The sequence below is a fragment of the Nycticebus coucang genome, chromosome 23 (genome assembly GCF_027406575.1).
Source record: "Nycticebus coucang isolate mNycCou1 chromosome 23, mNycCou1.pri, whole genome shotgun sequence".
NCBI classification, from domain to species: Eukaryota; Metazoa; Chordata; class Mammalia; order Primates; family Lorisidae; genus Nycticebus; species Nycticebus coucang.
In genome coordinates this window covers 25,469,113-25,490,983 of record NC_069802.1, presented here as the reverse complement: position 1 = coordinate 25,490,983, position 21,871 = coordinate 25,469,113, and the positions used below count along the sequence as shown (strand labels likewise).

General features: G+C 44.0%; 1 protein-coding gene across 3 annotated transcripts in view; it reads left to right on the top strand.

Moving 5' to 3' along the window:
* The window catches only part of ANAPC4 (anaphase promoting complex subunit 4), a 37,065-nt gene extending 31,699 nt beyond the window's left edge, over positions 1-5,366 (top strand). For all 3 annotated transcript variants that reach the window (XM_053577759.1, XM_053577758.1, XM_053577760.1), the window contains 8 exons: positions 383-480; positions 1,048-1,109; positions 1,190-1,228; positions 1,323-1,424; positions 2,570-2,644; positions 3,740-3,913; positions 4,469-4,592; positions 5,024-5,366. In XM_053577759.1, the coding sequence (XP_053433734.1) occupies positions 383-480; positions 1,048-1,109; positions 1,190-1,228; positions 1,323-1,424; positions 2,570-2,644; positions 3,740-3,913; positions 4,469-4,592; positions 5,024-5,254 (905 nt within the window). In that variant the 3' untranslated portion in view covers positions 5,255-5,366. The remainder of the gene's footprint in view (positions 1-382; positions 481-1,047; positions 1,110-1,189; positions 1,229-1,322; positions 1,425-2,569; positions 2,645-3,739; positions 3,914-4,468; positions 4,593-5,023) is intronic.
* Positions 5,367-21,871: the final 16,505 nt, after the last annotated feature.

The window sequence follows — 21,871 nt, the reverse complement described above, 5'->3', positions numbered from 1 at the left end:
GTTTTAGAGACTTACAAAACAAACGGGACTGCTGTTGTCATTTCACTGTGGCAAAGAGTAGAGAAGGAGGAGCTTTATTTCATTCTCTAGCTACGGTTCTCAAAGCCATTCCTTCTTCTCATGGCCAGCAGAAACATACAGTTGAATTTTGGTGGAACTAAGTGTGTACTAATTGGGTTGTTTTTAGCAGGCCTTCAGTGGGGGTGATGAAGGGCAAAGGCTGTGGTCATTTTGAATGAGATTGTGTGAAAACGCCAAGAAGTGGCCAGGGAGAATTCCACCATGAGGCACACTGTGCAGGCTGGCTCTTAACAGATGATTTCCTCCCAATCATCGGTTTGCTATAGCTTTTTGTTTCTGTTTCTGTTTTTGTTTGAACCAGACAGTCCTTTGCTGTTTCCTTATTATCCTCGAAAATCATTGCATTTTGTGAAAAGACGGATGGAAAACATCATTGATCAGTGTTTGCAAAAACCAGCAGTAAGTCTGAAGGAAATGCATGTCTTTGTGTAGGAGCAGTATCTGTTAGACAGTATGTCTCACTTATTACATGAGTGATCTCAGTTATAACAATGAACTGTATGAAAATGCTGGTATTCACCTGTTTTTGAGTTATAAAAATAGCAGTTTCATATGGTTCAGCCTAATATGTCATCTTGTTAGTTTCTTATATACATTTTTTAAAATATGACATTATTGAAAGCCTTGGTGTTGTGAATTATTTTCTCCCAGAACAAATTCTTTGGAAATGGTCTTAGTTACAGACCTGCTGTAGCTCCTCTTTACTACGCAAGAGTGTGAATGAGCGTCTGCTGTGAGAGGAGAGGGAGGTGGTCTTTAACCTCCAGTGGGCTTAGCTCCAAGGTCCTTTTGAGTGCAACTTTTTCTCTCTTCCTTATGCTATAATTGTCATTAAAGTTTCTTGTGTGTCAGGTTTGGTGATACAGATGATTTTTTTACTACACTTAGGCAGTGATGATTGATCACTTTATGTAGACTATCTTTGTACATATAAATACTCTAATTATATTTTTAAATCCCATCTAGGATGTAATTGGAAAATCAATGAATCAAGCAATCTGCATTCCATTATATAGAGATACTAGAAGGTAATTCTGTTTCTCCATTGGGTGGTATAATTCAGCAGCCAATTTAAATTTTTCTCACCTTTTCTCCTCTTTTGTTTCAGTGAAGACTCTACACGTAGACTATTGAAATTTCCTTTTCTGTAAGTGTGTGTTTCTTTCCTGTATTGTGTGAGCAGTATAATTTTGTTCTATGTTGTTCTATATCAAAAAAAATTATGACATTTTTTTCCTTAGGTGGAATAATAAAACTTCAAATCTGCATTACCTTCTTTTTACTATTTTAGAAGATTCACTTTATAAAATGTGCATCTTAAGGAGACATACTGATATTTCTCAGTAAGTATTAATCCGAAGTTTGAATCAAATAGACAAGATTTTATTATTTTTAATAGCAAAACCTCTAGCTTTCTTTCCAATATTTTAGGTTTTACTTAAGCTACCTAATCACCTTAGGTTTGTCATTTCACTGTTCTGTTTTGGTTTTCAGGTCATTGGGATGATAACATTAATTTGGAAGCTATATGATCCTTTCTTATTCTAGATTCTTTAATTTGGTATTGGTATATAGTTTTTGTATACAGGATTATTTTTAGGGTTCGGAAAAATATGACAGAAAACTCAAGATTATATTATATCTTAGGAACTTTTAGAAGCTGAAAACTATACTAGTGGGAACCTTATAGAAGGGTTTTTTTCTTGTAGTTGTTTGGTTTTTTTCTTTTTGTTTGTTTTTGCTTTGGAGACAGTCCCACTATGTCTCCCTCGGTAGAGTGCTGTGTCATCCCAGCTCACAGCAACCTCACACTTTTGGGCTTAAGTGATTTCTCTTGCCTCAGCCTCCCAAGTAGCTGGGACTACAGGCGCCCACCACAAAGCCCGGCTATTTTTTGGTTGTAGTTGTCGTTTAGCAGGCCAGGGCTGGGTTCGAACCCACCACCCTTGGTGCATGTGGCCGGCACCGTAACCACTGTGCTATATGGGCGCTGAGCAGAAGGGGTTTTTACCTTGTGTTAAGTATGTATTTCTTTAAATAAGAAGCCTTGCCTAGCAGGCTCATTTTGACAATTCAATCAAAGTAAATTTCTGAAAGATAGGATATTTAGAATGCCATTGGTATTTTAAAAATGGTTTTAAATCTGAATTTGAAAGGAAATTTTTTAAGACCAAGATGTAGCAGAAGAGAAATAATTTGGTTATTTCTATTCCAGATGTCCTTAATTAAGGTGTCTAGTTATTTTCGTGACTGTAAGATTTTTTTCTTTCTAAGCAACATAGCAGACTAAGCTTTTATACCAAGTTGGTTTATCCGTCTAGGCATTTAAATTAGTTGTCAGTATTCTAGAGAAGAGTCCTGGTGTTTTGGTCTGGGAGTTGGTGTTTAGGTAAATGTACTAACACTGGCAATCGTGTTCTTTTGAGCGTTTAGATTATTGGCTATCCAGTTTCCACAAAGTCTCTTTTTCTTCCCTTCTTTCTTCAAGATCTGTAAGTAATGGACTAATTGCCATTAAATTTGGGAGCTTTACATATGCCACAACTGAAAAGGTCAGAAGAAGGTAAGTCTTGATTCTTGTTTGGATGAAATGTTGGTACGTGTCATGTGTGTGTGTTTATGAAGTAGAATTATAGGAAAGTAGTTATAACTACTAATAGTTATAACTAATAACTAATAATAGTCCTAACTAATAACTACTAAAGTAGTTATAACTACTTTCCTATAATGATGGTATTTATGGGTAAAAGGGCTTGGTCACTTCCAACAGAGGGGGCAGGATTTTTTTATATATGTTGTACTTCATAGAGAATGATTGAGTCATAAGTGATATGTAGAACTTTACTGCCCTGCTGGAGTTTACATAACATGGTTCTGTAATTAATATTTCTGAGCACTGGCTCAGCGCCCATAGCATAGTAGTAACAGTACCAGCCATATACACCGAGGGTGCCGGGTTCGAACCCGGCCTGGGCCAGCTAAACAACTGCAAAACAACAACAACAAAATACATATATAATATATTTTATATAAAATATATATATTTCTGAGCACTATGTCTGCTAAGAAAGTAATGTGGTTCCAGGGAACACATATGGCCTGCAGAGCTGAAACTCCTGTTATAGCCCCTTCCCCCCCAATAAAAAGAGAAGGCGATGGTTTTCTCTTCTGGGATTTTCTTAAGATCCTAAAGTGTAATGTACCTAAGTCATCTCTGAGGCTTTGCAGGGGAAAGAACCTATACAGAGATAGGTTCTCTCAGTCACAGTGAGATCTTTCTCTCTTTTTTTCTCACAGAAAAAGTATTTTTATGGTAAAATCTTCAGTGTTGTCTTAATGTGTAAAATTTTGTTTTTACCTTTCAGTCTAGTTAACTATTGTTTGCTCAAGCTATATGTAAGGTGTCGATGTCAAGAGTGTTCTAGAAGTGTGAACCAAATTCACAATTATTTTTTATAATTACCTATTTTTAAGGCCTACTTACATTTGTGAATAATCAATACACAGGTAACTGTGATTTTAGTATAAAGTAATGTGTATTTTAAATGTTATGTAGAATATAACTTTTTTTGTGTGGTGCCAGTATAATGTTATCTGTACAGTATTTTCTCCATAGTCATGATCATCTTTGATAACACACAACTTACTTCAATTCTAGCATCTACAGTTGTTTAGATGCACAGTTTTACGACGATGAAACTGTAACAGTGGTTCTTAGAGACACTGGAGGACGTGAAGGGAGAGACAGACTCTTGGTCCAGTTGCCCCTGTCGTTAGTGTACAACAGTGAAGATTCTGCGGAGTATCAGTTCACCGGGACGTACTCTACAAGGTAACTAACTCATTAGCTAGCAAAGTTGTCTTTCTAATTGTACGGTTAAATGGTTTTTTTTTTTTTTTTTTTTTGTGGTTTTTGGCCAGGGCTAGGTTTGAACCTGCCACCTTCGGCATATGGGACCGGTGCCCTACTCCTTGAGTCACAGGCACCACCCCCGGTTAAATGTTTTTTAATGTACACTATGGATTCTAATTTTTAGATATATTAGATACTGATAGTTATTTAGTTACTGAAGATAAAACATGGAGTTAGCTGAACAGAATTACTCCTAATTTTTTTATGTCCATCTTACAAAAGAGGAGGTAATCCTATTTTTTTATTTTAAAAAAATGCTGGCTTTCATAGCTCTTTTGACCCCTTTGTCTCTTTACTAGTAAATCAAGAAGCATTTTCTGGATCAAGTTGGGGAATTAATTTACACAGTGGCTGCAAAAATTGTATTGGAAATGGGACAGTAGTTAGAAGTCAACCCCATAGTTGACCCCAATACCTTCTCGATGGAGAACTTCCCCCTCTTCATTGCTGGGTCTCCTTTTTTCCCCTCTTTAGGCTGGATGAACAGTGTAGTGCTATTCCCACACGTACCATGCATTTTGAAAAGCACTGGAGATTACTAGAAAGTATGAAAGCACAGTATGTGGCCGGAAATGGTTTTCGAAAAGTGTCTTGTGTGGTGAGTATGGATTGCCCAGTAACTAAGAAATACAGCGGGACGCAGCATTGCTTCTGCGGGGCCTTCATCAAATACGTGACACATAAGGTCCTTAATGCAGATGCTCATCGTGATTTATAAATAAAGTTTTGATTTGTAGCTTCTATTGGTTATGATCACGTAGTGGCCTTAGCTATTTTGTTCTTTTGTTCTTCTTCCTAAGTAGGTAACAATAATTTTAAATTTCAGTCTCAGGAAATTGCTGCTTTTGTATGTGGAGATCTTTTATTCAAAGTGAGGGCTGAGTTTAGTGATTTTATTATAAGTTATTGGGGATACAATTTGCCTATAAAATCATTTTTTGATTCAGCCTTCTGAGTTCTAATTCCTTATATATGATATATTAAGATATTAATTCTTAAATGCCTTATATGGCCTTTTTTTATATATAGTTAAGCTCAAATCTCCGCCATGTGCGAGTCTTTGAAATGGACATAGATGACGAGTGGGAGCTGGATGAGTCTTCAGATGAAGAGGAGGAGGCCACCAACAATAAGCCTGTAAAGATAAAGGAAGAAGTGTTGTCTGAGCCGGAGGCGGAGAACCAGCCCGCGGGGGCTGCTGCTTTAGCGCCGGATATAGTCATTAAAGTGGAAAAACTTGACCCCGAGCTAGACTCGTAACGTAGTTTGCCACTTTTGTGTATGTTGTTAGGACATAAAGGACATAGGACTAAGACGTCTCAGACCACTTGTAATTTTCTTTGTGTAACAAAGAAATAAATGATAAATTTTATTTTTTCATACTCTGCTTCATCTTTTCTTAGTGATTCAGTCTCTATAATAGACTTGATTTTTGCTGAGATACCATTTTAATGCTGTGTGAACTAGTGTTTAAAGAAAACACACCGAGAAGATAAAGTTTCATTTTTGTCAAAATGTAGGTGTCAGAAATTGTTCCTATATCAGGAAGAAATTACATTTTAATAAGTCCTTCATCACTGGAAATTTAAGTCCTTCATCACTGGAAATTTTGATGCACTTAGTAGTTTTAAACCATAGACAACATTTATTACTAATTTTGTCTTCCCCTGCAAGTTCATTTTAGGTCTCCAGGATGCTTTCGAAGTTATGTTTCAAAATAAATTATACTGAGTTATTGTGGATCCTGTCACGACTTAAATAGCAAAAACCCTTCTTTACAGGTACATGATTATGTTTTCTCATTTTGTTCCTGTATTTGGACTCTAAATTCTTTGAATGAGCGGTGTTTAGGTGTGTCGTCTTCCTTGTTTTGACTTGCTCAAGGACATAGAGTAATTTTTTCTTTGACTCCTTGGGAACGTGAGAAATATGGATCAACTAAACATAATCTAGTGTTAGTGCAGATAAGCTGCTATTGATTTCCTAATGCTCAGTCCTAAAGTAGAATAGTGTTCCCATGTGACTTTTGAAGAGTTTCCATTTTATATGTGAATCCCAATATTGGCTCACTGATAAAGGACCACTTTTCAAAGCTTTAAATATCTTTAGGCAGGAGGATATAGCTAGGTGAATGGGAAGCTGCTGGGTTGCTCAGTCGTTTGTTTATTTCATAGGTAGGTAGCTGCTGCATGTGGATTTTAGAGCGGAAGCCACTGTCGGGTGCCTGAGCACAGTGTTCAGTGTTGGTCTTCAGGAGGCCGACTTCTGGGTTGCAGCCTTGCATATAAACTCAGTTAATGCAGTTACATTAATGCTTAGTGATGGTTGGTCACTGTTCATGAGATAGTGCAGAATGTCTTTGATTAGCTTTTGTGAGCAAGTAAGGTGAATTGTCAGGGTGACATCACAGAAGAATGAGTGTGCTAGGACCCGGTGTGGTGGCTCACGCCCTAACCCTAGCACCCAGGGAGGCCGTGGTGGGAAGAGCCTGAGTAAAGCAAGACTGTACTAAAAATAGAAAAACTAGCTGAGCATCGTAGCATGTGCCTGTAGTCCCAGCTACTTGGGAGGCAGAGGCAGGAGGATTTCTGGAGCCCAGGATTCTGAGATAGCTATGAGCTAGGCTGAGGCCATGGTCCTCTACCCCAGGTGACAGAGTGAGATTCTGTCTCCAAAAAAAATATTAGAATGAAGGTATTATACAAATTTACTATGTAGCATTTAAAGAGCTTAAATAGGTCACAGATCTTAGGGCAAGTAATTGTAGCTCTTAGGACGATGTATAGTTTTACCATAAGCAGTGAGTTTTAGATTAGTAATCTGTCCCATGTGACTTCAGCATTGGAGTTATAAAGATGTTTTGATATTTATGCACTTGCCTTCTGTGTTTCTAGCACAGTAGGCACAAGTTGAAACTGACACTCTCAGACTCCTCCCTTGTGTGAATGCATGAGCTATCCCTTAGTGTGGAGTTAAATAAATTCCTGCAACGCATTCTGAATTGTGGGAGATGGTTTGTCATTTTGCTTTTAATGTCCTTATCAAGTACTTGAGAACTGGAATTGTATCAAAGAGAAAAAAGTGTAAATTGATTATCTTGAATTTTTTGAAGTTTTAATAAGATATAGAGAGCAAATAATTTGGTTTGTTGTATATTTAGAGGTATGCTGTAATTTTTTATACCACTAGACACTTTGTTTCTAAAATTCAGAATCAATTTAATTATTACAGACCGTTGCGCTGCAGATGCTGAACTTGAGTTTTGAATTAAGTTTTGAATGGAAAGTCAATGAGGGGATATGGAGGATCCTGGGGATGCCACAGTTACTGGCTGGAACTCTGGGTCCTGGGCCTTCAGGTGGTGGGGGACCTGGGTGCCTCTCTCGGGGTTTGGGCACTGAGTGAAGGGTGATCGTATAGCGTTGGGGTTGTTGGCACTCATAAGATACCTAATTACAACTAGCACTTTCTATTTACAGTATTCTGTGTTTCAAGATGAATTGTGTTCTAGAAATTTAAATAGTTTCACTTCTGCCAGACTTCATAGAATTGTGACAGTAGTCTAATTCTCTGGCTTCATAGTTTTTTGTTGTTGTGTTCTTGTTCTTTTTCCCCCCCAAATAAAAATTTATCCCCAGAAAAATGCTAAAACACTCTATCTTCTTAATTCTCAGCACTTGAATACAAATGTGAAGAAAATTATGGTATAACCTTGAGTTTATGATGCTATAACTAGGGGAATTTATATGTGTATGTATGAGTTAATCTAAATATTTTTGCATTATTGAGAGATGTCCAGCAAACAAATGTATGCTAAATGCTTTTTTGCAGAGGATGCTGTAAGTGAAATCATGAGTTGCATGATTTCACCAGGGGAAAATCAATTTTTTTGATACCTCTTAAAGTTGCAACAATATCTATAGACTGTTTACTAGAATTTACATTTTATTGTCCAACATATTTTTAGTTTTCACTGAACACAGATAGTACTTAGGATTGTATTAAGTCCAGGTCACAAAAACCTTAATGTGAGCACAGAATAGATTAGCACAGAAATGATCCCTTATGAGGAATATTCAGTTTGAAAACTGGTTCTAGGAAATGAATTTCCACTTTTTTTCTTGTTCTGAACAAATAAGAACTTCTAGAAGCACGCTGTACTACCTCAGAATTGCCAGGGCCAGTGATTAAGAATGCCAATTCATGGATGCCCCCCTTAAGTTGCATTTTTAAGCATCCCTTAAACTGCATTTTTAAATGCCCCCCTTAAGCTGCATTTTTAAGCGTTTAAGAGTTGCCAGGGCCAGTGATTTAAAATGCCAATTCATGGATGCCCCCCTTAAGCATTTTTAAGCATCTAGCTGTTAACTCCCACTAAGGTTGAGAACTGTTTTCTATGAAACCTGCTTTTTAGAAATTGAGTTATTTATTTATTTATGAGACAGAGTCTCACTTTGTTGTCCAGGTAGAGTGCCATGGCATCATAGCTCACAGCAACCTCAAACTCTTGGGCTCAGGTGACCCTCTTGTTTCAGCCTCCCTAGAAGCTGGGACTACAGGCACCTGCCACAGCACCTGGCTATTTTTAGACACGGTCTTGCTCTTGCTTAGGCTGGTCTCAAACTCTTAAGCTCAAGCAATCCACGGGGCTAGGCCTCCCAGAGTGCTAGGATTACAGGTGTGAGTCACCGTGCCCAGCTAGCTAGGTGGTTATTTTTTGGTTAAGTTCATAAGCTGTTCCCTTAGATGCCCTGAAAATTGATGTATTTTTCTTTAAAAATGACCCTAACCAGTGGCTAATTACACCTGCAAAATGCTGACACATCTATAAATCTGTTTAAATGAGGGCGTTATTGTATCCTCACTCTCTATGCACTGCAGCGTGTAGAAATGAATCCCTTTGGGCCGCTCTTCAGCCCTAACAAGATTATGTTCAGTCAAGTGGTCGATGCCAAGTTGAGTATGTGTGGACCATGCTGGTAATAAGCCTTTACAGTTCCTAAGTGTCACCCTTCCTCTGGTGTGTGCAGTCAGACTGAACTCGCTGCCCCCAGACACAGGTGTAATGTGTAGGAATAGCTGTATGGGTGATAAATCTGTCCCATGACATGGCTGTAATTGAAACTTGAGTTTACCAGCTTGTTGTGTTTGAAACATTAAAATGAGACAAGTTTGTTGTTCATCCCTCCTACCATCAAATTTACAACTGAAAACTTCGGGGACTGTTTTCCTTCATTTCTGCATTCTGATTCCTGTTGCAGAGTGAACACTTATTTTAAATATTTCTGTCCACTGTTCAGATAGTAAAATGGGGGTTTAGGAGCCCAAACTGGAGGAGCAGCCAACTGTAATGAGGATCGTCAACATTTTCATGATACTGCAGTACTTTGTCACCCTGATCATACATTGCTCCCCTTCCTTCCTTTCCAACACTTCCTTTGTCCTGCCAAATTGTTCCAGGAAGAAGTATGAGGGATAAAGAAATGTACGTGATAAAGTCCTTGTATTTGGGGATGTGAAGTCCAGACTGAGCAGCAGGTGTGGATAGCAAAGCGGCTGAGACCGTTGCCTGGAGGGCCTGCAGGCGGTGGGGCCCTCTGAAGGCAGTGAAAGGGCAGGTGGCAGGTCGCCCAAGTGAGTGGTTCAGTGGCCGTCTGTCGGTATGTCAAATACTGCCAAGAAGCAGAGCAAGGGAGTGATGAAGAACTGGTTGTTTGCTTTGAAAAAGCTGCAGATCGTGGTGACCCAGATACGCACTTTTGGGGAGAGTTGGGGACAAGGAGCCTTGTTGGAACGGGCAGTGGAGGCAACTTGTAGAGAATTCTGGTGTGAGGGGCGCAGAGATGGTGAAGGTGTTGGGGGCATGGTCCCAGGGAGTTTTCTTTGAAAAAGACAATATAGTGTTAGGCATATTTATCCATCAATATAGTGACCCACTATAGGGGAAGAAATGTGATAGTGAAAAATCCTTTGCAAGACAAAAGACCAAGACCCAGCAACCGCTGCGGGGATCAGGCATAGAGGAGCGTGGCCTACCTTCCATCGCGATGGGGGCTCCGCACTTGGCGGTGGCTATGATATTTTTCCCTAGCAAAGGAGGCGATAAGGCCTTGGTGGAGAGTGATTGGGACCAGAGAGCTGTGAAATAGTTGCCCCAGAAAGAGAAGGGTGAATTTACAGAGAAGGCGAGCAGCTCGGAGACCCTGTTGGAGACTGTGGTTTAAATTTAAAGCGAGTCCCATTGACGGCGTCGTTTCCTCCAGCTGCCCTGCTGTGGGCCTTGGTTTGGCACGTCAGGCTTAATTTCAGCTAGAAGTCTGTCAAACCACCACGCAGGCGAGGCTGACAAGGCGTGTTTGGATGGGAGTGGGGCAGGCTGTGACTAGACCTAAGTTAGTAGATGGGAAGGTGGCAGAGCTGTGGAGTTGCAGAATCAGGGATGAGAAGGCAGAGGCCATGGCCAGGAAAGGGATGTCGGCAGTGGTTGCTCCAGCGGTGCTGAGGTAGACAGGCCCTACCTCAGGGGAAGGCAGGCCCTGGAGCTGCGTGGAGTAAGAGCTGGGGCCAGGGTTCTGGAGGGCTCGTCTGGGTGGCTGTTACAGTCTCCAAGAAAGGAGCCAGTGGTAAAGGTGGAGAGATGACTGTGAGTGACCCGCAGTGAGGGGTGGGAGGAGCAGGAAAGCTCCTTGTGTTTCTAAGAGCCCTGGGACTTTGAAAGGCCAAGAAAAAGGTCGGGTGCTTCCTTACGTCACTCATAGGTGGAAAGGCTGAGATCCCAGGTGGGCCGAGGCAGAGCTGTGCTCCTCGGCCCCGTGTGGACCATCCTGGAGCAGCTTCTCACAGACACCTGTCCTTACGAAGAGTGCAGCAAAATATGCAAGCGGGGGCAGGGCCTTTTAATCCTGACCAACCACAGGCTGGTGCTGCTTACATCTGGGAGATAAAGGTTAGAATGGAGGTAGAGATCCGTTCTGACATTTTGAATCTGGCTCTAGGAAGTGGGTGATTATGGGTGCTGTCCTGCCTCATCTGCCGATCACAGAGTGGGGACCAGCCCCGAGTGACTGCCAGGTCGGTCTGCAGCCAAGGCAGGGTGGCCTAGACATCTTTCCCACTGTGAATGTGCACTGTAGGGCCTCCCCAGCTCTGGGTCAGTGCAGTCCAAGTCGCTGAACCTTCTTAAGTTGTCTGCAGCTTTGGTCAAGGGTGGCTGCCCAGTCCCGGTGGCTCTGGCCATTTGGAGAATGAGGCAGGACAGGCCTCTGCTTGGCCCTAGTTCCCAGGCCCCTTGATGATGGCTCTGGGCTTCAGCTTGCTCCTTAAAGGGCCCAAGAAGGCCTAGACCCAGCGGGACCTGGGAATCTCAGGATCTGCCAAAGTCTGCTTGTGGTCAGGCCATACCCAAGGGTCTTGATGGTGAAAAAGTCTCTGGACCTGCCTCTAACTCCCTACCCCCACCTGCCTCTGCCCCACCCCCCAATCCTTTCTCCCTTTCTCCCTTTCTCCTTGTCTACATTTGGCTTTTTAAGCGTCTACACAGTAGTCTATCATGGAAGAGAAATGGCGTGGGAGAGACAGCAAGATGCTTTGTGTCCATTATCTCCTGTAACTCTGAACAACTCCACAATGAAGGGATTGCTAACCTTATTTTACTGGAAACAAAAAAAGGAAAACCCCAGAGGTTTGGTTTGATGTGTTCCAAATCACACAGCTAGTGAGCGGTAGGGCCAAGATGCAGAACAGATGGTCAGTAATTGCTAAACAGATAACAGTAATTGCTAACACTGGTTATTTAGTGAGACCCAGGCTCCATTCCAAGCACATCCCATGGATAACTTAGTTAACCTCACCGCAGTCCTATAAGGTAAGTGCCATTATTATTAGAATCATTACACAGACAAGGCGACTGAGGCACAGAGACATTTACTAACCGGTCCACAGTGGTTACAAGGGCAGTTGGGGGATTGCAATGGGAGGCCAGGAAGTCTGGCTGCAGGACCCACACCTCTCTGCCCCCCAGCTGCCTTGCCCAGGCCTGTGTCCCCGAGTGCCATCTTCCTGCCAGCACATAGCTGCCTGAGAGTTTCTGTGTGGCACAGACCAACAGTAATGGCAAGGCTTCATTCTTAGTCACCCTCAGGTCTGTGAGGACATAGGCTGTGAGAGAGAGGGGTGCTTGGTTTTCCCAGCAGACATGGGGATGGTCTGTGGTAGAGCTGGGGCCAGACCCTGGCTCTGTCCCCACAGTTAAGTGTGCTTCACTCCAGGACAGCACTGCACAAAGCCTGTGCCCTTTACCTCTTTAGAACATCTTTTGTGTGTTCTAAGGGGTCAGACAGACCCATGCTCTTTCCCCAGAGGGGTTATCAGCTCTTCAGGCAAAACGAAGGGGAGGCTTCCCACTATATTTTTGCATTTTGTTGGTCTACAGACTTTGGGTAAAATAGCTCCCAGGGAAGATGACGAGCTTGGGAGAGGAAGAGAAATAATCTTCAGAATGAACGTGTGGATGAAAAAGATGGCCAATTTGCAGTTTGCAACAGGGAAAGTATTAAAAATCAAAATGCTAAGTCCTGAACACTGTAATGAAGACTGGCGTACAGACCAGAAAAGCACACATTGGGCCCATTAATTGGGAGCCAGGAACTATGGTAACGCAGGGAGAAAATAATAGTTTTACATCGTGGGTTTTTACACCAAACAGAACATCACAAGCCAAATAACCGTATCTGTCCATCCAACATATAAAAGGGACTTGACGGGGTGAGACAGTCTTGGGATGGAGCAGGAAACGTAATCATTTAGTTGCCATTTGAGAAATGGAAATTGAAGGAGCAAATTTGCAGATCAACTCAGCAATGCAGCTAAAACATGAGTCTTAGATCTTCGAAATTCCAAGTCCAGTTCTTTTCAATCCCTAGAGAGTTTCAAAGTTTTTGCAAGAGCTATTTATGCTGAATCAATGGGCTGGGCTGTAGGCAGATGACACGTGCTAACCTGGTGCGGTCCCTTTCTCAAAGGGATGGGTGATGGCTGCTGCTAGAAGGTGGTTAAGTAGATGACTTTATACAAGTCAGAAAAGGAAAATGGTCATGTCTTCTGGACTGAAGCAAAATAGGAGTGGTACAGCTTTGGGGGAAGAAGTGTTACGGAACGTGTACACCTACTTTAGAAGAATAAAGATTTGTTGTCCCCTGCCTTCCCTCTCTCGGTCCCACAGGCTAATCAAATGCTTTCTCCAAGCCACCTGCCCTCATGCCTCCAGGTGCTCCAGCTCAGCTGCTGACTGTCTCCTGTGCTGAAGCAGCGTTCTCACGTACCCATGTTCACTGAGCCCTGTCCTGAGCTAAATGAGCTGCAGGCATTGCCCAGAAAGGAAGCATCATTGATCCCTTTGTGCAGAGGAGAATAGAGGGACATGGAAAGGCTGAGTGACTTGCCCGAGGTTACACAGCTAGCCAGAGGTGGGGCCCCAGCTGTCAGTCCCACACTACACATTTCTGACATCTATTCCCTGCCGCCTCGGATTCACATCTGTTCTGGCATGTGAATTCCTTGAATTGAGGGCAGGTAACCTGGGTGCCTGGCTATGGATCCTCACTAATAACTGTGCCCTGTGGGCACCCTGCTCCTGACATTGATGGGGTCTGTGCACCTGAGTCACCTCTGGGGCTGCAGCGCCCCCTGGTGCCTGAGCAGTCTGCCCTCAGCCCAAGCTGGCTGATGCCACAGCCACCCCAAGCCCTGGCCAGGGTCACCTGAGCTGATTCATGCAGGTAGGAAGGAGTTTCTCCTATGGCTGTAGTCACAGTGGGTTCCAAGGATGACTTTTAGGGGTGGAGAAGGCTTCATTCCAGGAAGCCAGGCACAGCACAGGCTTTCTGGCACATACTGAAGTGCCCTGCCAGGCCCAGAAGTCCAGATCTGGGTATGGAGCCAGGAAGGAGCACATCCAGACAGGGATGTCATGGGGGGTGGAGGAGGTAGTTTCCCATCAAGAGGCTCAGGGATTCCTGAGGGCTTGCAATGCTGGAGTGTCTTCGGAACCCACTCCTGTAGAGGGCAGCAGCTTACTGGTTTGTGCTGATGGCACAGGGCAGCTGCCCAGGTAGCTGACTGTGCAGTTATCCCAGGCAGAGTCTCATTTTGTCGCCCTTGGTAGAGTGCCGTTACATCAGAGCTCACAGCACAGCACCTCCAGCTCTTGGGCTTAGACCATTCTCCTGCCTCAGCCTCCCGAGTAGCTGGGACTACAGGCACCTGCCACAATGCCTGACTATTTTGTTGTTGTTGTTGTAGTTTGGCCTGGGCCGGGTTTGAACCCGCCACCCTTGTTATGTGGGGCCGGCTGAGCCACTGAGCTCACTGAGCCACTGGCGCCACGCCGTCACACCTATTTTTGTGTCTGTGTGTTTAGCGCCTTTCTGAACATGGTCTTTGTGAGGTTTATCTCGCTGTATGTAGCAGCAATCTGTTTATTCTCGTTGCCTTATCACATTCCATTGTCTGAATGTATCACAATTTATTTATCTATTCTGTTGAAAGGCATTAGGTTGTTCCAGTTGGGGGCTATCAGGAATAAGCTGCTGTGGCATTCTTGTACCTTTATTTTGGTTAATGTGTTTATACATATAAATATTTCTAGGAGTGGGTCATAAGGTGTGTGTCAATGGGTCTTCAAAATGGTTGCACCATGTACACTCCATCAGCTGTGCACAAGAGTTCCAGTTGCACCACTTTTTGGCCAAAACTTGGCATTGCCTATCTCTTGGAATAGCCATTCTGTCAGGCGTGCAGTGGTGTCACAGTATGGTTTCACTTGCCTATGACATATGAAATTGAGCATATTTGCATATGTGTACTGGCCACTTGTAAATCCTCTTTTCTGAAGAGCCCATTCAAGGGTCTTGCCTGGGGAAGTAGGAATGGGACAGAAGCCAGAGATGGACCAAAGTAAAGCAGCAAGAACTTGGGGGACCACCATTTACTGAAAGCTTTTGCTACCTGCAAGGATTGGCTCTGAGACGTTCATAGCTGAAAAAATTCCTTCATATGACACGGTGCCTGCCGGGAGGCTTTCAATCTCTCAAATATGCTGGAAAACAAAGAATGCTTTAGGGAGTGTGTCCTAGCCTGGCTCACAGAAGGCTACTGTTTGTCAGACCTTGAGTTTATAATACCCTATAAGCCACAGACTATAGCACTATTTTTTTTTCCTTAATTTTTATTGTTTTTATTTTTTGTTAAGTCATTAACTGCGTACATTGATGCATTTACGGGGTTCAGTGTACTGATTTGATATACAATGTGAAATGCTTACATTGCACTGATTAACACATCCATCACAATTATACTCATTTCTTAGTAGTTTTGAAATGTACCATTGCATCATGCACATTAGGTGAGGTCCCCCCAAATACCCTCCCCCCCTCCCATATCCCCCTCCCTCCCCTCTGTCTCCTCTTCCCTTCTACTTTCTGGACTATAGTTATGTTTTACCATTTTTATGAATGTGTAGGTGATTATATATTGATTTCATAATAGTATTGAATACATTGGATACTTTTTTTTTTCCATTCTTGAGATACTTTACTAAGAAGAATATGTTCTAGCTCCATCCAGGTAAATATAAAAGATGTGAAGTTTCTATTTTTTTTTTTCTCCCTTCAATGTTATATTTGGGAAGAGAAAATTAAAATTCAGGACAAAGAGAAGGTCAGGAGTTTTATAAAAAGGGGAAATGTTAGGTATTGTTCTTCCAAAAAGTCCATTGGCACAGGTAATGGTTCGGAGTCTGGCAAGTTCCACCGGTAGCAGCAGCAGCGGGTGACCATCCTGGACTGGAGCAGGTCATCTCAGAGGCTGATACTATCGCCCAGCTTAGTGACCAGGTTATCACAATTTTTATCCAATCCCTTCTATGGCACAAATTGCTTGTTTTGGTTATAGACAAAGTTGTCCCAACAGCGTTTAAATTCTTTAAAAGACATGATGTCCATCTTGGCCCCTTCCTCATACATCCCAAGAAGTCCCCTATGAATTTCTAGATCACTGTGGTTGTAGAGGTGGGCAGTGAAAATGGTCAGGCTCACATTTCTGTGTTTAGCAAGAAAATCAGCCACAAGATCTGCATAGTCAGCACAGGGACTCCAGGATACGTACCAGGTGACTTGGTAGTGGAGGTCAGGGGACAGCACCTCCTGGAACCAGGTTAGGAAGCGTACTTCCGCATGGCAAGGAGTCTTGGGAGGGCCCTGTTTTCAGAAGACCCCCCTGTGGAAGGAGCCAGGTGAGTTGCTGTTCTCATCTCCTTTCTCCTCAAAGCACAGCCAGGTGTCCTTCTGACCATGGAGGGCAGGTGTGTTGAACTGCTTGTAGAATGTGTTTGGAAACATTCCCTCCATTGGCTCACTGAAAATCTCGTCCAGCTTAGAGACTAGTTTTTCATAGTTGTTTTTCAGTTTGTTCCCTTTATCGACCCAAGGATCTTCTGAGTTGATGAAGTTTTCCCAACAGTGTTCAAATTCTGCAGAGGACATGATATAGACCTGGGCCCCTTGCTCAGCCACCCTGAGCAGCCCCTGGTGGTAATCCTGTCTCCAGAAGTAGTAGAGGCGGGCAGCATAGATGGTCAGGCTCACATTTGGATGATTGGCCAGGAAGTCAGCAACTTGCCATGCACAGCCAACGCAGGGACTCCAGGACAAGTACCAGGTGACCTGGTAGCAGTGGTTACGGGACAGCTGGGACTTGACCCAGGTCAGGAAGCACACTTCTGTGTGCCAACGAGAATGTTGAGGGCCCTGGTTCCAAAAGACCCCACTGTCAGGGAAGCTGCATGAGTTGTCCTTGTTTCTTATCACCTCAAAGCAGAGCCAAGTGTCATTCTGGAAGGAAAGGATGGGTCTGTTGTTAAAGTGGAAGGAGAATGTACCTGCAGATATTCCCATCTTCGGCTCTCTGATCTGTGGAATCATCCTGCAGCCTTGTCCCTGCCTTCCTCTTTGTCTGAAGTCTCTATTTTTATGGCTGCGTAGTATTCCATGTTGTACATATACCACAATTTGCTAATCCATTCATGGGTCAGTGGGTACTTGGGCTGTTTCCATGTCTTGGCAATTATGAATTGGGCTGCAATAAACATTCTGGTGCAAATGTCTTTGTTGTAAAATGATTTTTGATCATCTGGGCATATACCTAGTAGCGGAATTGTAGGATTGAATGGTAGGTCTACTTTTAGTTCCTTGAGTAGTCTCTAAACTTCTTTCCAAAAAGGTCACATTAGCTTGCATTCCCACCAGCAGTGTGGAAGTGTTCCCTTCTCTCCGCATCCACACCATATAGCACTATTGAACCTACATGAATCAGCCTAAGTTGCACACTTGGTTAGAGACAAAGTAATCCTCTTTACTTACACTGAGTCTTGTTCAAGAAAATTTCCCTCCTGTGTGATGTTTATGAAAGTAATATCTCTCTTCTACTTCTCTATATTTCAAATCAACTGGATAATTTCCCCTTTTCAAAGTATGTTTATTGCCTTATAAAAAGCCCACAGAAAACAGAGAAGTCTGCTGCAGTGTGAATGGAAACACTCATGATCTGGGCTCAGACTATCCAAGTTGAACTCCCAGTGCTATATTAAACTAGCCATGCAATTTTGAGTTAGTTACTTTTCCTTTTTGAAACTCTATCTGTTTGCCTATGAAATGGGTATATCTGCCACACAAGGATAGAGTTCAGATAATTGATGCAAAAGGAAACTAAACTTTGGGTTACTAGACAAATGCAAATTATTATTTATATTAACATTTGAAACCTATAGGGTCATGATAATATTTTGAGTGTAGAGCCAGAGGTCAGGAAAAATAGAGAAGGCAGTGAGAGTGAGAGAAAGTAGACTCTGGAAAGCCAGTAACCACATCTGAAGTCCTGGCTGTCTTGCAGCAAAAGCAGTAAGGAGCCTGAACGTCTGTTAGGAAAGTGGCCAGTGTGGAAATTCTTCTGACCACTAGAGGGAGGCATACATTTGGTTGGGTATCAGACTGGTTCTTAGTTGGCTAATCTTTCAGTGCCTGCAGCCTTAATTCCTTTTTGGGGGGTGGGGGGGGTGGGCACGGAAAGAATCCACTAAACCTGACATTACCTCTTTTGCTTTTAAAAAATCATCTCAACATCATCTTAATCCTAGTCTTTGCCCATCTGTCCATTAGTCTTGTTATCTCTTTGCTCTCTTTTAGGGATGAAAAATTTGCCTTAAGTATCATAATTTATGACTGGGCACAGTGGCTCAGTCCTATGATACACTCTGGGAGGCTGAGGGGGGAGGGTCCCCTGAGTTCAGGAGTTCCATACCCCATCTCTACTAAAAATGAGCCTGGTGTTGTGGTGAGTACCTGTAGTCCCAGCTGCTCTGGAGGCTGAGGCAAGAGGATTGCTTGAGCCCAGGGGTTTAAGGTTGCTGTGAGTTATGAGGCCGTAACATGCTAGCCTAGACAATAGAGCGACACTCTGTTTTTTAAAAAAAATCAAATCACAATTTACATTATAAATATGCTTTTCTAGCAGTCCAGTGCCAGTGTCTACCAACCAGTGTGATGCCCTAACTCCATTTTGTTCATAGAGCCAGACTTACTTTATTTTGCTAAAGACTTTGCTAAGGTCTTTCAACAACAGGAAGCTCAGCCAAAAGCTGCAGAGTTTTAGCAAAAACTGCAAAAACCTGTGAAACCACAGCTCCCCTTGTAAGCACTCCCCTTACCCGATAGATCTAATTTGGCAGGTGTTGGCTCCTATGAAACTGGGCTTGCATTAAGGACTCCCCCCTCCCGCACCAAAAGCACCTTATAAAAGGTTTCCACCTCCGCTTCTAGGGGTCGAGAGATTTTGAGGCATGAGACTGCTCTTAGCCTGGCCGATCAAATAAGGGACCCTTGCTTAATTTGGACTCAGTGTGCTGCCGTTTCTCTATTCCATTCGCTTCGGGTATAACACCAGGACCTCTTTCCCCTGTGGAAAAGTTACATGAGCTGCTGGCAGGTTCACCATGTCCACCAGGGGACACACCTGCCTGGGAGATGAGCCATGTGGGCGGAGCCAGGAAGAGGCTTCAGTGGCTGCATTTGATTTCCTCAGAAGGGGAAACCCAAGACTATGGCTAGGGTCCAGCGTGAGAAAGAATCTGTTTATTTAGAGTTACTGATAAGGCAAAAAGTAGGGGGGAAAAAAAAGACTGAATGTTCAACCAAACTAATGTTGCCAACTTCTCTGGGAAAACCTGACTCTGGAAAACTCTGAAGTGATAAGAAAGTAGTAACCCCACACATTTTCTCAATTCTTGGGAGGAGGGAAAGGCGGACGGTGTCACAGTTTTCCCGTAAAGGGAAGGGATCAACCCTAGAGTCAGCTGAACCAGCCTCAAACCTTCTGTCAGGTGGGTGGTGTTTTGCTTCCCCCTCTGCCTGGCACCCAGGTGGGCCCTGCTAGGGAGCTCGTGGGATTAGTGCCTGTCACATTCCCTGGCCTCCTGGATGGCTGCCTGGGCTCCCCCAGGCTACCTGCAAGGAAGGTGAGAACCACCTCAAGAGAGTCTTGGAAAATCTAGGAAATTTCACTTTTCATTAACTATACTCAGGCATCAGCATCAAAAATAATTAGCATGGGCTGGGCGTGGTGGTTCATGTCTGTAATCTTAGCACTCTGGGAGGCCAAGGCAGGTAGATTGCTTGAGCTCAGGAATTCGAGACCAGCCTGAGCAAGAGCGAGACCCTACCGCTAAAAAAAATAGCCAGCCCTTGTGGCAGGGGCCTGTAGTCCCAGCTATTGGGAGGCTAAGGCAAGAGGATCCCTTGAGCCTAAGAGTTAGAGGTTGCTGTGAGCTATGATGCCACAGTACTCTACCTACGGCAAGAAAGTGAGACTCTTTCTCAAAAAAAAAAATAAATAAATAAAAATAGAAAAGCTACCCAGACATCTTGGTGGGCACTTGTCATCCCACTACTAGGGAGGTTGAGGCAAGAGGATCACCTGAGCCCAAGAGTTAGAGGTTGCTGTGAGCTATGATGTCACAGCACTCTACCAGGATCAAGAAAGTGAGATGCTGTCTCAAGAAATACATTAATTAATTAATTAATTAAATAAAAATAGAAAAGCTGAGGCAAAAGGATCACCTGAGACCAAGAATTTGAAGTTGCCGTGAGCTATGATGCCACAGCACTCTATGCAGGGCAATAGAGTGAGACCCTGTCTCAAGAAAAAAAGAAAATAAGAAAATAATAATTAGCATGGATCGCTTCTGTAATTTAAAGGGTTACTGTAAGAAGGAATGAAACTCAGGAGACTGGGCTGCTTTCTGCTGATTCTTTCCTGTGCTCGGCCAACATTCCCCGGGCATGTACTATGTGCTCCCATGGAGGGAAGATGGAGAACCTGGACTTGAGTGGCTTGCGCAGGGCACAGATGGACAAGTCCATAGGAGAGAGCAGAGGTGTGGGGGCCAGACAAGGCAGCCACAGGCAGCTGTGTCTGTGGGGGGTGGGGAAGACTTCTCAGGAGGTGGCGCTGAACTCAATCTGGAAGTATGGGCAAGTCACCCCCAGACAGACAAAGTTGAGAAGGGCGTGTCAGACAAACAGCACCATGTGTGCCAAGGCTCGGAAGTGTCAGTGACTGGGTCACCTCCCCCAGCTGGCAAGTCAGGTTGAGCATGGCTGGAGTGTTGCTGGGGAGAGGGACAAGAAACCTGGCTGGAGAAGTGGGCAGAGGTCATGGAGAGACTGCATGCCATACTAAGAGTTATGATGTCATTTAGTCACTCAGCAAACACTGAGTGAGTGTCCCCTCTGTCATCATTCCAGGCACAGATCTATAGCCTGTCCTTGCCCTCACATTATTCTAATGGCGAGGGAAGGCTACTGGAGTCTGCAAACAAATGAGCAAGCTAATTTCAGATAATGGTGTAACTTGTACAGAAAAGCGAAGCCAGGTAAGGAGGTGGAGAGGAAGGAAGGGAGGCAGAGGGAGGGAGTTGCTATTTCAGGGGAGGCGTTTGAGAAGAGATCAGAGGAGGCCAAGAGAAGGTCTGGGATGGATTTATTCCAGATAGCAGGAAATCAAGTGCAAAAGCCCTAAGGTGTGTGCAGGGGAGAGGGGAGGAGGGGCTCTGCAGGCAGGGTGTGGTGGGAGGGGGAGAATCACCCAGGACCCTGGAGGACACGAGGCTTGCAGGTTGATCCTGAAGGAGATGGGATAAGACCGGAGGGTTTCAAGCAGAGGGAGGGCTTACTCTGATGTCTGCAGTAAGGAATCACTCCTGCTGTGTTACTGATCACGGTCAGGGAGAAAGGGCAGGGGAAGATGGCAAACCCTCGGAGGGAGCCGCTTGCAATGACCCACACAAGCCGACTCCAGCCCAGGGCAAGATGGCAGCCACAGAGCTGGGGTGTCCGATTCTGTGTCGCTCATTCTCTAGGTCAGTGGCTCTCAAACTGGGAGCAACCGTGGCATCATCTGGGAGTGTGTTAGAAATGCAAAATCGGGGCGGCGCCTGTGGCTCAGTCTGTAAGGCGCCGGCCTCATATACCGAGGGTGGCGGGTTCAAACCCGGCCCCGGCTGAACTGCAACCAAAAAAAATAGCCGGGCGTTGTGGCGGGCGCCTGTAGTCCCAGCTACTCGGGAGGCTGAGGCAAGAGAATCGCTTAAGCCCAGGAGTTGGAGGTTGCTGTGAGCTGTGTGAGGCCACGGCACTCTACTGAGGGCCATAAAGTGAGACTCTGTCTCTGCAAAAAAAAAAAAAAAGAAAGAAATGCAAAATCTTGGGCTCATCCCACACAGGTTAAATGCCATTCAGGATGTGGGCCCCTGCAACCTGCATCGCCCCA